General features: G+C 46.8%; 1 protein-coding gene across 1 annotated transcript in view; it reads left to right on the plus strand.

Annotated features, from left to right (window-relative positions):
* Window positions 1-14,740, plus strand: part of GRB10 (growth factor receptor bound protein 10) — a 203,816-nt gene that overhangs the window by 177,094 nt on the left and 11,982 nt on the right. The window contains exons 8-10 of the mRNA XM_056857419.1: window positions 7,465-7,539; window positions 9,198-9,335; window positions 12,008-12,118. Coding sequence (XP_056713397.1) covers window positions 7,465-7,539; window positions 9,198-9,335; window positions 12,008-12,118 — 324 coding nt within the window. The remainder of the gene's footprint in view (window positions 1-7,464; window positions 7,540-9,197; window positions 9,336-12,007; window positions 12,119-14,740) is intronic.

Raw genomic sequence — 14,740 nt, forward strand, 5'->3', positions numbered from 1 at the left:
AAGAAGGAAATCAGTGGCTTACCAAGGCAGCCCTTAAAGCCCACCCCCCTCTAAGACAGCCACAACTACAGTCACCTTTTCTCCTGCTTCTTGTGAAGACGAGAGGGAGGAAGGGGAATTTTCCAAGGGAGAAGAACCTAGTACAGAGGAAAAGCAGCTTCGGCTCTTTAGCTCTGAGGACTATCAGTCTTTGCTGACTAAGACCTTAGCTGCCCTTGATTTAAATGAAGGCTCTGAATCTCAGCCTCAGGGGAAACAAGTAGGCTCCAAGGAGTTCTTTCATATTCATAACATTCCCCATCGGGTGGTCCCTGTCCCAGATTATTTTCTGTCCATCATAAAGGCAGAATGGGAAAAGCCCCTGGTGTCTCGCCAACCCCCTGCAGTGATCAAAAAGCTTTACAACATAGCCAGCAATTCAGCAGAAACCCTCAAGGTCCCCCTAGTGGATTCTGCTGTTGCAGCACTACACTCCTCAGACTTAGTGACAGAGGAGGGTCTGGGACTTATTAAAGATCCGTTAGACCGGAAGGCTGATTTGGCCTGCAAAAAATCCCACGATGCAGCCGCATGGGCTATTCAAGCATCCATTACTTCTCCGCTCGTGTCCAGAGCGGCAATTGTGTGAACGAGAAAATTGGGCCAGCTTATTCCTGAAGATAACAAAAGTGTCCTAGAAGGGGACTCCAGGATCCTTAAGGTGGTGTCCTTTTTGGCCGACTCCACCTTAGACACTATGGCCTTCTCTGCTAGAACCATGTCTACTACAGCTGCAGCTAGAAGGGCTCTGTGGGTCCGCCCCTGGCAGGTGGAGCACAGGTCTAAAATGGTCCTAATGGGGTATCTTTTCCAGGGCAAAAGGCTATTTGGGGACAAACTTGATGAAATATTAGTAGAGACAAAAGATTTTTAAAAAAGCCTTGCCCAAAAGCTTTCGCAAGGATCAAAAAGGTTTTTTGCCACAGGGCTCCTTTCGTTCCTTTCACACCCTGTCCCATTTTAGACCAGATCACAGGAGAAACCAATGGAGCTCATACAGGGGCTCCTTTCGAAAGGGAGGTCGTTACTCCAGGCCCCCTCGGTTCCCCAACTCTCAGGCCGATAAACGGGACAAGCCCTTTAGACCTTCAAAGCAGTGATGCCATTCCCCAGCCTGTGGGGGGCAGGCTATGTCAGTTCCACCTTCAGTGGAAAACCTCCCACCCAGATGCCTGGGTTTATCAAATAATCTCTCAGGGATATCAGTTGGAGTTTGTCTCCATCCCTCCAGATCGCATGGTGGCATCACCAGGCCTCACAAAGAAAAACTGTGCAGGACAGCAGCAGCCATCCAACAGCTTATCAATATACAGGCCATCGAACAGGTCAGTCCAGTGAAGCTATTGTTGGGAGTCTACTTCTTCTTTACAGTGCCAAAGAAAAACAGAGATTGGAGGGCTATTCTCGACCTCAAGTTCCTCAACAAATTCATTCGCAAGCGTCGTTTCAGGATGGATACCCTTCGCTCCGTCTCGGAGGCTCTACGACCGGGGGACTTCCTCACATCTATAGATCTAAAGGAGGTTTATCTCCATATCCTGATACATCCTCCGCATCGGAGATTCCTTCGCTTCCGGTTCCAAAACAGGCACTTTCAGTTCTGGGCCCTCCCCTTCGGATTATCTTCAGCCCCCCGGGTCTTCACGAAGGTTCTGGTGACCTTGATAGCCCTGGCCTGCAGAAAAGGAATAAGAGTCCACCCCTATCTGGACGATATTTTGATATGCGCATCAACAAGAGAGCTTTGCTGCAGTCACACAAAGATGGTCCTGAATCTGCTAGAGACCCATGGCTTCCTGATGAACAGGGAGAAGAGCCACCTTCTTCTTTCTCAACATCTACTCCACCTAGGGGTCTACATCAACACAGTCTCGAATACTCTACTACTTCTGGAGGACAAAATATCCAAAATCTCATCCATGGCCAAGTCCATTCTTCTTTCTGTGTTACCTCATCTTATGACCCTGGCAAAGCTTCAGGGCCTTATGGTTTCCAGCATCCCTGCTGTGCGGTGGGCCAGATTCCATTCGAGGCCTCTGCAATGGTTTCTTCGACCGTATCAGACTGATATCTCATTCAAAGCATTCAAACGATTGATCTTGACCAAGGCAGTCTGGTCCAGTCTCAAGTGGTGGGCATGTCCCTACAATCTGTCCAAGGATCTTCAGTACATCAACCCTGCCCCGATCCAGTTGTTCATGGATGCACCGCTCTCGGGTTGGGGGGGGGGGCACTCTACTTGACCAGCCGGCTCAGGGACTGTGGAACTCACAGGAGCGCCACATGAACATCAACGCCCTGGAAATAAGAGCGATCTGCAAAGCCTTGCAGCATTTCCAAAATCAGCTAACAGGCCAGCACCTGCTAATCAGAACCGACAATGTGGCAGCCAAGGCGCACATAAACAAACAGGGGGGTTCCTGTTCCCTAACACTACACAAAGAGGCCAAACTAATCCTATCCTGGGTGGAGATTCATCTTGCATCCATCTCCGCAGAACATATCCAGGGAATCTCCAACTTGGCAAGCGGACTGGTTGAGCAGGCAGGACCTGGACAAGTCCGAATAGTCCCTTCTCCAGGAAGCCTTTCTCGACATACAGTGAGGGGAAAAAGTATTTGATCCCCTGCTGAATTTGCCTGCTTGCCCTTTGACGAAGAAATGACCAGTCCATAATTTTAATGGTAGGTTTATTGTAGCTGTGAGAGACAGAATAACAACAGGAAAGACCCCAGAAACCCAGAAGACAAAAGTCAGAGATTGATGTGCATTATAATGAGTGAAATAAGTATTTGATCCCTTTGCAAAAGATGACTTAGTACTTGGTGGCAAAACCCTTGTTGGCAGTTACAGAGGTCAGACGTTTCTTGTAGGTGGCCACCAGGTTTGCACTCATCTCAGGAGGTATTTTGTCCCTCTCCTCTTTGCAGATCCTCTCTAAGTCAGTAAGATTTCGAGGCTGATGTGTAGCTCTCGAACCTTCAGCTTCCTCCACAGATTTTCGATGGGATTAAGGTCTGGAGACTGGCTAGGCCACTCCAGGACCTTAATGTGCTTCTTCTTGAGCCACTCCTTTGTTGCCTTGGCCGTGTGTTTTGGGTCATTGTCATGCTGGAATACCCATCCTCGACCCATTTTCAATGCCCTGGCCGAGGGAAGGAGGTGCTCACCCAAGATTTGATGATGCATGGTCCCGTCCATCGTCGCTTCGATGCGGTGAAGGTGTCCTGTCCCCTTAGCAGAAAAACACCCCCAAAGCATAATTTGTCCCCCTCCATGTTTGATGGTGGGGATGGTGTTCTTGGGGTCGTAGGCAGCATTCCTCCTCCTCCAAACACGGCGAGTTGAGTTGATGCCAAAGAGCTCGATTTTGGTCTCATCTGACCACAACACTTTCACCCAGTTCTCCTCTGGGTCATTCAGATGTGCATTGGCAAACTGCAGACGGGCCTGTACATGTGCTGTCTTGAGCAAGGGGACCTTGCGGGCTCTGCAAGATCTCAGTCCTTCACGGTGTAGTGTGTTACCAACTGTTTTCATGGTGACTATGGTCCCAGCTGCCCTGAGATCATTGACAAGTCCCCCCCCCCATGTAGTTCTGGGCTGCTTCATCACCGTTCTCATGATCACTGCAACTCCATGAGATGAGACCGAGCATGAGCATGGAGCCCCAGACCGAGGGAGGTTGACAGTTAGGGTTAGGGTTGTCACCTTCTCACCAAGCTGCTTGGCAATAGTCTTGTAGCCCAGTCCAGCCTTGTGCAGGCCTACAATCTTATCCCTGACATCCTTGGACAGCTCTTTGGTCTTGGTCATGGTGGCTAGTTTGGAATCTGATGGATTGATTGCTTCTGTCGACAGCAGAACCCTAACCCCAACCCTAACCCTAATCTGGCTGGTTGATAGGGGATCAAATACTTATTTCACTCATTATAATGCACATCAATCTCTGACTTTTGTCTTCTGGGTTTCTGGGGTTTTTCCTGTTGTTATTCTGTCTTTCACAGCTACAATAAACCTACCATTAAAATTATGGACTGGTCATTTCTTCGTCGAAGGGCAAATGGGCAAATTTAGCACGGGATCAAATACTTTTTTCCCTCACTGTATCTCAGAATCTGGGCTGTCCGCAGGTGGACCTCTTCGCGTCAGCGACCAATCACCAACTTCCAAGGTTTTTTACCCACTATTACCACCCCAAAGCGGAAGAGACAGATGTGCTGCTGTCTTCGTGGCCCCAGGTTCTCCTCTAGGCCTCCCCCCCTCTTCCTCTCCCCAGGGTACTGAGGCGGATAAGACTTCTAAAGGCATCGGTCATCTTAGTCGCCCCCTTTTGGCCGAGAAGACCGTGGTTCCCAGCACTAGTGGAGATGTCAGTACATGATCCCTGGCGTTTACCAGTACAACAGGACTTACTCAGACAAGGACCCATTTTCCACCCAGATCCGGGGTGGTATCATTTAACTGCATGGTCCTTTACAGGCTCTTAGCCCTAGGTTATGGTCCAGCCATCGCAGATATCATCGTAGCCTCCCGACGTCCCTCCACATGATGCATCTACGATACTACCTGGAAGACCTGGGTCCGATGGTGCAGACGCAAGCGGGTTGACCCACTCAAGCCATGCATTTCCAACTTGCTATCCTTCCTCCAGGATGGCCACCTTCAGGGTCTCAAGCCAGCCACTCTTCAACGTCAGCTCGCAGCTATTGCCACTTTGGTGCCCAGGGTTTCGGGATTCAAGATTATGAAGCATCCCCATGTCAAGGCCTTCTTGAGAGGGGTCAGCCTTACTTCCCCAGTGGTGGTGCACAGATTCCCCACCTGGAGTCTACATTTAGTTCTCTCCGCTCTTACTAAGGAGCCGTTCGAACCACTGCAATCTACAGACCTAAGTCTGTAGAATGAAAGTTTTATTCCTGACAGCGGCCACCTCGGCCCATCGAGTATCAGAGCTCGGGGCTCTCTCAGTTAGGCCAGAATTGTGTACCTTCCATAGGGATAAGGTGGTCCTCCATCCGGACCCCTCCTTCATTCCCAAGATAAATTCAAAATTCCACAGGGAGCAAGACATCGTATTACCGTCTTTTTGTCCCAACCCTCAACATCAAAAAGAGAAAGAGTGGCATACCCTAGACCTGAGGAGAGCATCAAAGTTTTACATAAAATGCACAGAGACCATTAGGGCTTCTGAATCCCTGTTTATTAACTTATCGGCTCCTAATAAGGGTAAATCCATGTTGCGCGTGGCCATAAGCCGCACCATTAAGTCTTGCATGTCACAGGTCTATAGCTCCAGTAGGTTAGCCATACCTCAGGGCATCACTGCCCACTCCGTTAGGAGCGCCGCCACATTGGCAGCCCTTCATAGACAAGCGTCCCTAGAGGAAATATGTAAGGCAGCGACTTGGTCCTCTGCATCCACATTCGTTCACCACTATAAGTTGAACCTTTTCGCATCTGCAGATGCGGCCTTTGGCCATAGAGTTCTGCAGAGCGTCCTGCCAAAATTATAACCCACCCTGGCAGGGGACAGTTCTGGTATGTCCCATCTTGCAAATGACCTCCTCCTCCAGAGCGAGAACGAGCCTTGAATTACTCACCGTGAAGGCTCCTTCTGCTCTGGAGTACGGAGGTCATCTGGCCCACCCTTCAAATTGTAACTTACATACAGGGAACAGCTTGTCCGATAGTTCCTAGAATCTTCCCTACTCATAGCTGAGATATTAGTTATGCCTACAGCATTGCATCATAGCGTTACATTGCTCTAACTATCTACTGTTACTAACGTTATTGTTATTTCTTACAGTTGTGCTTCTTGCTATCTTTCTGTCTTATATTAAAACAATAAAAGGAGTTTAGGTTTTGATCCTATAGCTCGGAAAGTATTTCAACTGGAAAGCGGGGGGGCGTTTCCCCCAGGGGACAGAAAGTCAAAATTTGTTCCTGCCTCCCTGAGCAAGGGGAATCAGAAACACCCATCTTGCTGATGACCTCCATACTCCAGAGCAGAAGGAGCCTTCACGGTGAGTAATCCAAGGCTCGTTTTGATGTTCGGCCCAGTCAGATGAGCTGCTGTGTCACCACCGGGGCTGCAGAGTGTTTGTCTTTAAACCAGATTTCTAAAACGAGGGCCCAGGATCACACCTTCCTGAAAGCTGTATTCTCTGATCTGGAAGCCCTCCCTCCTAATCCCTGGTCTGTGAAGGCTTGTTGTGATGACGAGAAGGCATTCTGCACATGCCAGCATCATGCAGTGGCTCCTCTAATCTGGAGCACCAGGTTTAATTCCCTGCATGACACATGAAGCCTGCTGGGTGACAGTTCTGTCCGAACTCTCTCAGTCCCACCTACCTCACAAAGTGTCTGTTGTGGAGAGAGGAAGGGAAGGTGATTGTAAGCTGGTCTGAGACTCCTTAAAGGTAGAGAAAATCAGGGTATAAAAACCTAGCCCAAGGTCACCCAGCAGGCTTCATGTGTAGGAGTGGGGAAGCCAACCGGTTCTCCAGATTAGAGACGACCACTCTTAACCATTACACCACGCTGGCACCAACTCTTCTTCTTCTTGACTGACTTGATGTGTTCCAGGGCTAAGCTCTTGGGACATTTTGATCTTTGCTTATGATCTGTTGTCCTGTAATTCCATCAATATATTGACCAGTGATAGACAATGGATCACTCTGAATTTGTCTTCAGCCATTCCTTGTCTTGTACTCACGCAATCAGTCTTTTTTCAGGTCGTGTAATAAACCTGACTAGGCATTGCACTAATGAATTACGAGTTGTATGGGCTGTTTGCATAACTAGCTCTTCCTATAGGACTCCATCTTTTCAGTATGGCTGTAGCATCATGGGATGAGTGCACAGAAAAGCCATTCCCATGATGTTGCCATGAAATGTAAAAAAAGAAAAGAAAAAGACTAAAGTTTTATACAATCTGAAGAGAAACCAGACTACCCATTCCTCTTTCCCATCGACTTTGTCCATGCAAATCAGAGAAAGTGGAATCTTATAGAACATGTCTTGCTGCACTTCCTTTTCTATAATAATATTAGATCCGAGTATATTGTCCCCATCCTGTCAGTTTTTCCAGGAAGAGTTAAGGAATTCTATTTTTCCCTTCTTCTCGCAGACTCTTCCCAGGAGATAGCCAAATTTTGTCTCCGGGCGAGTGGGATATGCAAACAGCAAACTGAGACTAACCATCCTACTCCATAGATGGCATCACCCCTCTTTTATCGCCTACTCTTTTGATTTAAATTTGTCACCTGTTAATCTTATTTTAATTCCTTTACCTTTTATATATAGAGAGAGCTGATTTCGTATCGAAATAAAGACTGTGACCGACAAAAAAGGGATCAGATGCTCCTTAATGTCAAATTATCTCTTTTTTCCCTCTCTCTCCTCTGGTCCCTACACACATAGAACTTTTTTCCAGAGCAGATGGTTGCTTGGGGTCAGCAGTCCAACGGCTGTATTCCACAGTCGCAACTCTTGCAGGTATTCTAAGCACGCTTCTTAAAGCTGAGCTTGGTGTTTTTCCCATTTTCCCATGTCAAGCAGAGTTCTGAATAGATTTGTGGGGTGGGTAGGGGGGATACTTTTTAAGACTGGTAGCTGCTGAAAAACTGCTGCTCAGCTTTTTAGATGAATCTCAGACTTGTGTTGAAAGTTTGTTGGGTACAAAGAGATCGTAGGTCCATTCTATCATTGCAGGTTTCTGGCTGGGTGCTGCTTCTCATATAAAGAAAGGGCAATAAAAATCAGGCAGTGGTAAAGCCGCTGGTTCTCCTAGAGGCTGCCAAACTCACACATGTCAGTAGTACTGTAAGGACTAATTTCCAGGTTTCCTGAGGCTCAGGAAAGGTAAACAATATGCTGGTGGTGTCTTTTGAAGATGATGATAGAACTTGGTGACAATAAAGAGGAAGAGAGAAAGAGGTCTCAGGCCGTTCTTACAAACTGATCTTCAGGGCAGGAATATCGCCCTCTTTCCGTGTGTGTTTCCAGCATTCAATGGATGGCCTTCTGTGTGCTTCTTTTAATGTTGTAGTCTTGGCTACACTGGTGTTCTGTGTTTATATGATCTGCTGCAATGGTGTGGTAGTTGGAGATTACAAGTTAGACGTCCCATCCCATACGTGGTCTGCATGCGTATGCAAATGACTCTGCATCCAGACATCATGATAAACTGTGGATTGATCAAACCCAAGTTAACTGTGATGAAAACAATTCAATAAACTGGGGTTTCTTAGCTCACACCTGAACACAGATGGCATCATAGGGAAAATGGCCTCCTCTCTGCCTCCCAGCAGGGAGGGACAAATGTCGGGCAACACGCAGTCAGGGGTTTGTTACTGACATCTGGTCGGCTAACCACAGTTATCATATTGTCTGAATGCAACTTCAAGAGACACTTCCACACATTACTTTGTTGACATTCATCTAAAAGAAACAGTAGTGTGTGAGTGCAATGAAAGGTCTTTTATGCATGGCTGTTTTCCCCGCGGTCACCCCTCTGATGACTTCAGGTCTTTGTTTGGATTATGCATGCTGTTTCTGACTGTCAGAGGTCGCCTCGCTCTCCCCCTCTGTTTCCCCACATTTTGCCTGCATTTTGAGGGACTTGTTTTATCTCAAACTTGAAAACATGAGGAAAGTAGGGGGAGAGCGAGGCGACCTCTGATGGTCGGAAATGGCAGGCATAATCCAAACAAAGACCCGAAGTCGCCAGAGGGGTGATGGCGAGTGGAACAGCCATGCATAAAAGACCAAAAGGTATGGTTCTCAGGGAGCAGAGGCCAGCCAAATCCTGCATTCTGGCCTTGGTATCAACCCCTAGTGCACTGCTGCATAGTTGATGCACACCTTATTTTGACCTACTATCCTTACAAACCCTGTCCTTTAGGTTGTGGTGGCAACGCTTGAACCATCAGCTTCTTGCGGTATTTACCGTCGTTAGTGTCTGGGAGTGAGGGGGATTTGGTCAGATAATTCCACTTTTTTACTGGATTATTTGACTCCATTTCATGTGGCGTATTGCTAATAAAACCTGAAACCTCCCCCCCCCCCAGCATAATGCTGTCTGATGATTTGCTGTTGCATCCGTTTGTTTATTGTAATTGTAGAATTCAGTGTTTTCATTTAATCTCCAACAGAATTTTTTAAACTCCAGTAGCTGTCCTGAAATTCAAGGGTTCTTGCATGTGAAAGAACTAGGGAGGAAGTCGTGGAAGAAGCTGTATGTTTGTCTGAGGAGATCTGGACTCTATTGCTCTACAAAAGGATCTTCAAAGGTAATTTTATTTAGGTTAGTTAATGCAGGTTGTTTTTTAGACTTTCGAGCTGTCACTGTTTATTTGGGAGCTTTCTGTAGTATACTGGAGCACAATCCAATGGGAAGTTCTCTGCCAATGAAATAAAAACGAGTACATTCTGTCAAGAGAATCCCACAATCTGTCAAGAGAAGCTGCTGTCTTCTGGGGAGGGACTGTCGATCAGTATTAGAGCTTCTGCTTGGCATGCGGAAGGTCCCAGGTTCAATCCTCGGCATCTCCAGTTGAAAGAATGAGGTAGACCAAGGGTCTAATTCAGTAAAAAGGAGGTACATTTAGGGATGGGGCTGTGGCTTAGTGGTAGAGCATCTTCGTGGGATGCAGAACGTCCTAAGTTCAACTTCGGCATCTCTAATTAAAAGGATCCGTTAGTAGGTGATGTGAAAGACCTTTACCTAAGATTCCGGATAGCTGCTGCCCGCCTGTGTGGACAGTACTGACCTTGAAGGACAAATTCAGTATAAGGTGACTTCTTTTTTTTTAGATATTTTATTAACATTTTCAGAAAAAAACACACACACATTACATATACACACATTCACACAGTTTGTACTCCTTCGGGGAATCTGTCCCTTCATTTCGAATATCCTATACATTATTCTTATAGTCTACATTAAAAAAAAATTCCTTCTATCCTATATAGTAAGTTTTATAAACTATTCTTTATCTCTAACAATCTATCTTTTCTGTTTAACATATGCGAAATAGCATTCCCATTTTTTTTGAAGTCTTCAGTCATCTTAGTATAAGGTGACTTCATGGTCACATATTTTTCCACCACCACAGCAAGCCCTTTCCAACCTTGTAAAGTTGAATCTTGGGTTTGTGGGACCCCAAAGACTAATAGCCACGAAGGGCAGAGAAGCTGTAATGGGGAAAGGGGTGAAGTCGCCCTTCCTGTTTCTTCTGTTCCCTGACCGCAGCAACCAACTTTCCTGGGAGTGGAATATGGCAAAGATGTTAGGCTCACAGATCATGCGATCCAACCCGTTCAGTGGATTTAATAGCAGCACGCCTGGTTGGTAATACAATACAAGTTAAGTTAAACGTGTTTGAAGTAGAAAGATCTTTGCAGCTTACAGTGGTGGCTAAACAAGCCTTCCAAAGGAAAGGCATTCCGCAACAGAGACCAGCCCATCCAAGCTGAATTCCTGAAGGGTTGGAAATCAGATGTAGAATGAGTGAGATTCATATGGCTGAATTGCTCCTCATAGGTCTGTGTTGATGAACCTATGGCACGCGTGCCATTTCCGGCACGCGTCGCTCTTTCCGCCGGCACGCCCGGCTTGCCGCGGCTCAGCTGCTCTTCGCCCCTCCCTCGCTGAGCTGAGGCCGTGACTTAGCTCTTCCTGCAAGTCGCTGGCCTTTCCGGCTCTGCCCCACCCACCTCCACTGTAGCCTCCCGGGTGCCTCGTGGTTCCCAGGAATTTTTTTGGTCCGAGGCAGGAGCTGCCTGCCTGCCTGCCGCCTCCGGAGGCCCTCCCACGCCCGGCAGCAGCAGCTCGGCTGCACTTGGTGCTCCCCGGCTACCTACTCGTGAGTGGCCTCCCTACTCGTGAGTGGCCTGCCCTGCGGAGCGTGCTTGCACCTCCCCGAGCCCTCCCACCAGGACATCCGCCTGCCGAGAGAGAGAGAGAGAGAGAGAGAGCTGCCGCAGCGGTTTGAGTGGTAAAGCTCAAATGGCTGCGGGGGGGGGGGGGAATCAGCTTCCGTTTGCATAGTCTGGGTTTGGGGGGGGGTCGTTTGCTGGTGGAGTTTGCAAGTGGGAGAGGGAAGGGTCTGCTTCAGCATGCCAAATGCAAACATTTACCTTTCAATAAAAAGTTGTTTGTATCATTGCAAGCTCTGCTATTGTGTTTTTCTTTTAAGGCAAAAGATGTTAATGTATGAGTTGTTTTTTCTAAACTAAAACCTCAGTATTCAGGTTAAATTGCCGCATTTGCACTCGGCGATAAATAAGTGGGTTTTGGGTTGCAGTTTGGGCACTCGGTGTCTAAAAGGTTCACCATCACTGTCATAGGTGAACCCAGGTTAAACTGGGAAGGTCAGGTTTGGAAGAGTTGATCATGTGCCTAACATTCACAACTTGATTGGCAGGGAATTACTATATATACACTCTAAGATCAAAGAGCCAGTGTGGTATAGTGGTTAAGAGCGGTGGACTCTGATCTGGAAAACCAGGTTTGATTCCCCACTCCTCCACATGAGGCTAATCTGGTGAACTGGATTTGTTTCCCCACTCCTACACACATAGCCAGCTGGGTGACCTTGGGCAAGTCACAGCTCTCTTTGAGCTCTCTCAGCCCCACCTACTTCACAGGGTGTCTGTTGTGGGGAGGGGAAGGTGATTGTAAGCCAGTTTGATTCTTCCTTAAGTGGTAGAGAGAGTCTGCATATAAAAACCAAATCTTTTTTCAAGTCTATCTCAATTTTTAAAATTATAGCCTATGTTGAATAATCTAATAGTTCAAATTCTTGCATAATTTTAAACAGTTGGAATTGAAACCTTTTTAATGTACTTGTACTGCCCTCTTGTGTTTGCATTATTATTTTTTTGCTTCTACAAGATGAACTGGAAATGCTTTTTCATGGCTTGAGGTTTACCTTTTAATCATTTTCAAACATTCCCACAGGAACCAAGGCACCTGCAGTTGTTAGCTGACCTTGAAGACAGCAATATCTTCTCACTGATAGCTGGCAAGAAGATGTACAGTGCTCCGACAGATTATGGGTTTTGTATAAAGGTAATTCCTTTTCTATAGATAGATAGATTAGATAGAGAGGGGTTCATTCAAAACCAGATGTGTTCAGTGCTCAGGGAGCACTGTCATTATTGATATTAAAATTCCTTATGTACTTTTTCTAAAAAAATAAAATTAATGTTTCCATTATATTCTGGATAAATGGCTGCCATTCTTGAGGTCAGATTGGGAAAGGCGATTCAAGGCCTACCCGATATATGGGATTGGACTCAAGGTCATAGAATCATAGAGTTGGAAGGTTCATCTACTCCAACCCCCTGCATAATGAAGAAGAAGAAGACATCCAACCCCCTGCACAATGCATGAAATTCACAACTACCTCCCCCCCCCACGCCCAGTAAGCCCTACTCCATGCCCAGAAGATGGCAAAAAAAAAAAAAAAACCTGGCCAATCTGGTCCAGAAGAAAATTCCTTTCTGACCTCAAAAGTGGAGATCGGCATTACCCTAGCCATGCAAGAAAGGGCCACGAGAGCCAAACACTGATGCAGACCCTCCTGCCCTCTCTCTCATGATCTGCCTAAGTTGACAGAATCAGCATTGCTGACAGTTGGCCATCTAGCCTCTGCTTAAAAAGGTCCTTGGTTCCTTGTTGGGCTTCAGCGGCTGGCATCAACACAACCTACCATGTGCTTGTAGCATGGCTGCAGTTCTGTGTGACGCATTGTAGGAGCATGGCCTGCCTGTAAGGAAGTGTGGAAGGGTGCCCTGGCTTGGCTCTGCAGTGTGGTCTTGTCTCTCAAAGTGTGGCATAGTGTTCTGCAGTGGTCCTCCTACAAGACCAGGGCCCTGCGAGATCTCAAACAATCCCGCAGGGCCTGTAAAACTGAGTTATTCCACCAGGCCTACGGTTAAGGAAGGCTACAAGATCCTGGCTGCTGGTAAGCTGCAGCAGTTTGGTTTTTTGCCTTATGATTTCCATCCACTATTTTATCTATTTTGATTTGTGCTGAGTTGATATTTTAGGGTTTTATTATGAGGATTTTATTGTATTCAATTGGTTTTATTATATGGATTGATGCCCTGATGGTCAGAACACAGTTTCTGAAATCGGGAACTGCTCCTTGGTTTCAACTTTACAAAACTGACTATCTTAGAGCTTCTTGTTTAGCCAATATACCAAATCCAAAGCTTAGAGCAGCCTTTACGTCCCTACAGTTTCAAACTGCCAATGGCTGTATTGACCGGGCATTATTGCCGAAATCCAAAAGATCATTGTTTTTGCATCTGAGGAATGTCTGCTCTGGAGGACTTATACCACTGCTTATTTGAATGCCCTCTATATGTGGAACCCAGGGCTAAATTTCTTGCCGGGTTGGTTTCTGGCCTTAACATTTGTCCTAGTGCCGAGAAATTAGTATTTTTGTTAAAAGTCACCGATGGGTTTGTTTCGTATAGGACTTTCTTGTGTGCTCTGGCACCAAAGAAAATAAGGTCCAATATAGTTGCTAAGAGAGCTGATCCTCTGAGTTGATTTTAATGGTTGCTAGGTCCCATGGGCCAATTGGGACACCACCGCAATTTTTAGTTATTATTTCTCTGTATGCATCAATTTTAACATAGTTTTATTATGTATATTTTAGCATAGTTTTATTATGTTTATTTATTATCAATCCAAAATTTTATTAACCTTGTATTTCCTTTTATTATGTATCTGTGGTATCCTTGACATGTTTGTAAAGGCCTATGGCTAAATGCAAATAAAACCATTCATTCATTATTGTATGGGCTGCATGATGCGAACCGCCCTGAGCTCGGCTTTGGCCAGGGAGTGAGGATGGGGTATAAAATGAATTAATAAATAAATAAATAACAGATCCTGGGCAATGATTTTGAAAAGGAAATCATTTGAAAAGGAATTATTGGGGCCTTCATCAAGTGATAAGAACGGAAATACTGAGGTGGGGTTTTGCTTTTGTCCAATGAGCGCAAAGAGCTGGGGCAGATTGGCCATTAAAACCACAGGGAAAAGTCCTGGTGGGCCGATGGCCTAGAGGGACACCCCATATCAGGGTTGGCCTGACCCCAAGTGACTGGCAGCCCTCGTCGCATGTCGCAACGACTACCTCTGGGAGCTGGGAGCCCAAGCCCCTTGCGGGGCAGGAAAGGAGGTGCACAGGGTTTGCCAAGCCCCGAGCTGGGTGTGGAAGGAGGTGTGTGACCAACCCATGCAGGGCTGGCAGGACTGGTTCTTTCTCCCTCCTTCCCTCCTTTGGAGAGTAGGGGTGAGGATAGGGTGGGGCAGGGCCCTTTTCCTGGACCATCTGCTCCTCCCAGTCCACCCTTCATGGAAAGCTAGTGCAGAAGAGTGTGAGCTGAGAAGTCCCCCTTCCAAACCTCTCCTGAGCCATGAGCTCAGCAGGTGACTCCAGGCAATCTCCTTTCCATGTGCTGTCAAGTCACTGACTTATGGCAACCCCTTTCAAGGCAAGGGACGTTCAGAAGTGGTTTGCCGTTGCCTCTCTGTGTAGCGACCCTGGACTTCCTTGGTTGTCTCCCATCCAAGCCAGTGTGGTGTAGTGGTTAGGAGTGGTGGAATCTAATCTGGAGAACCGGGTTTGATTCCCCACTCCTCCACATGAGCTGCAGACTCTAATCTGGTGAA

This window comes from Euleptes europaea, chromosome 11, assembly GCF_029931775.1.
Source record: "Euleptes europaea isolate rEulEur1 chromosome 11, rEulEur1.hap1, whole genome shotgun sequence".
Classification (NCBI taxonomy): domain Eukaryota; kingdom Metazoa; phylum Chordata; class Lepidosauria; order Squamata; family Sphaerodactylidae; genus Euleptes; species Euleptes europaea.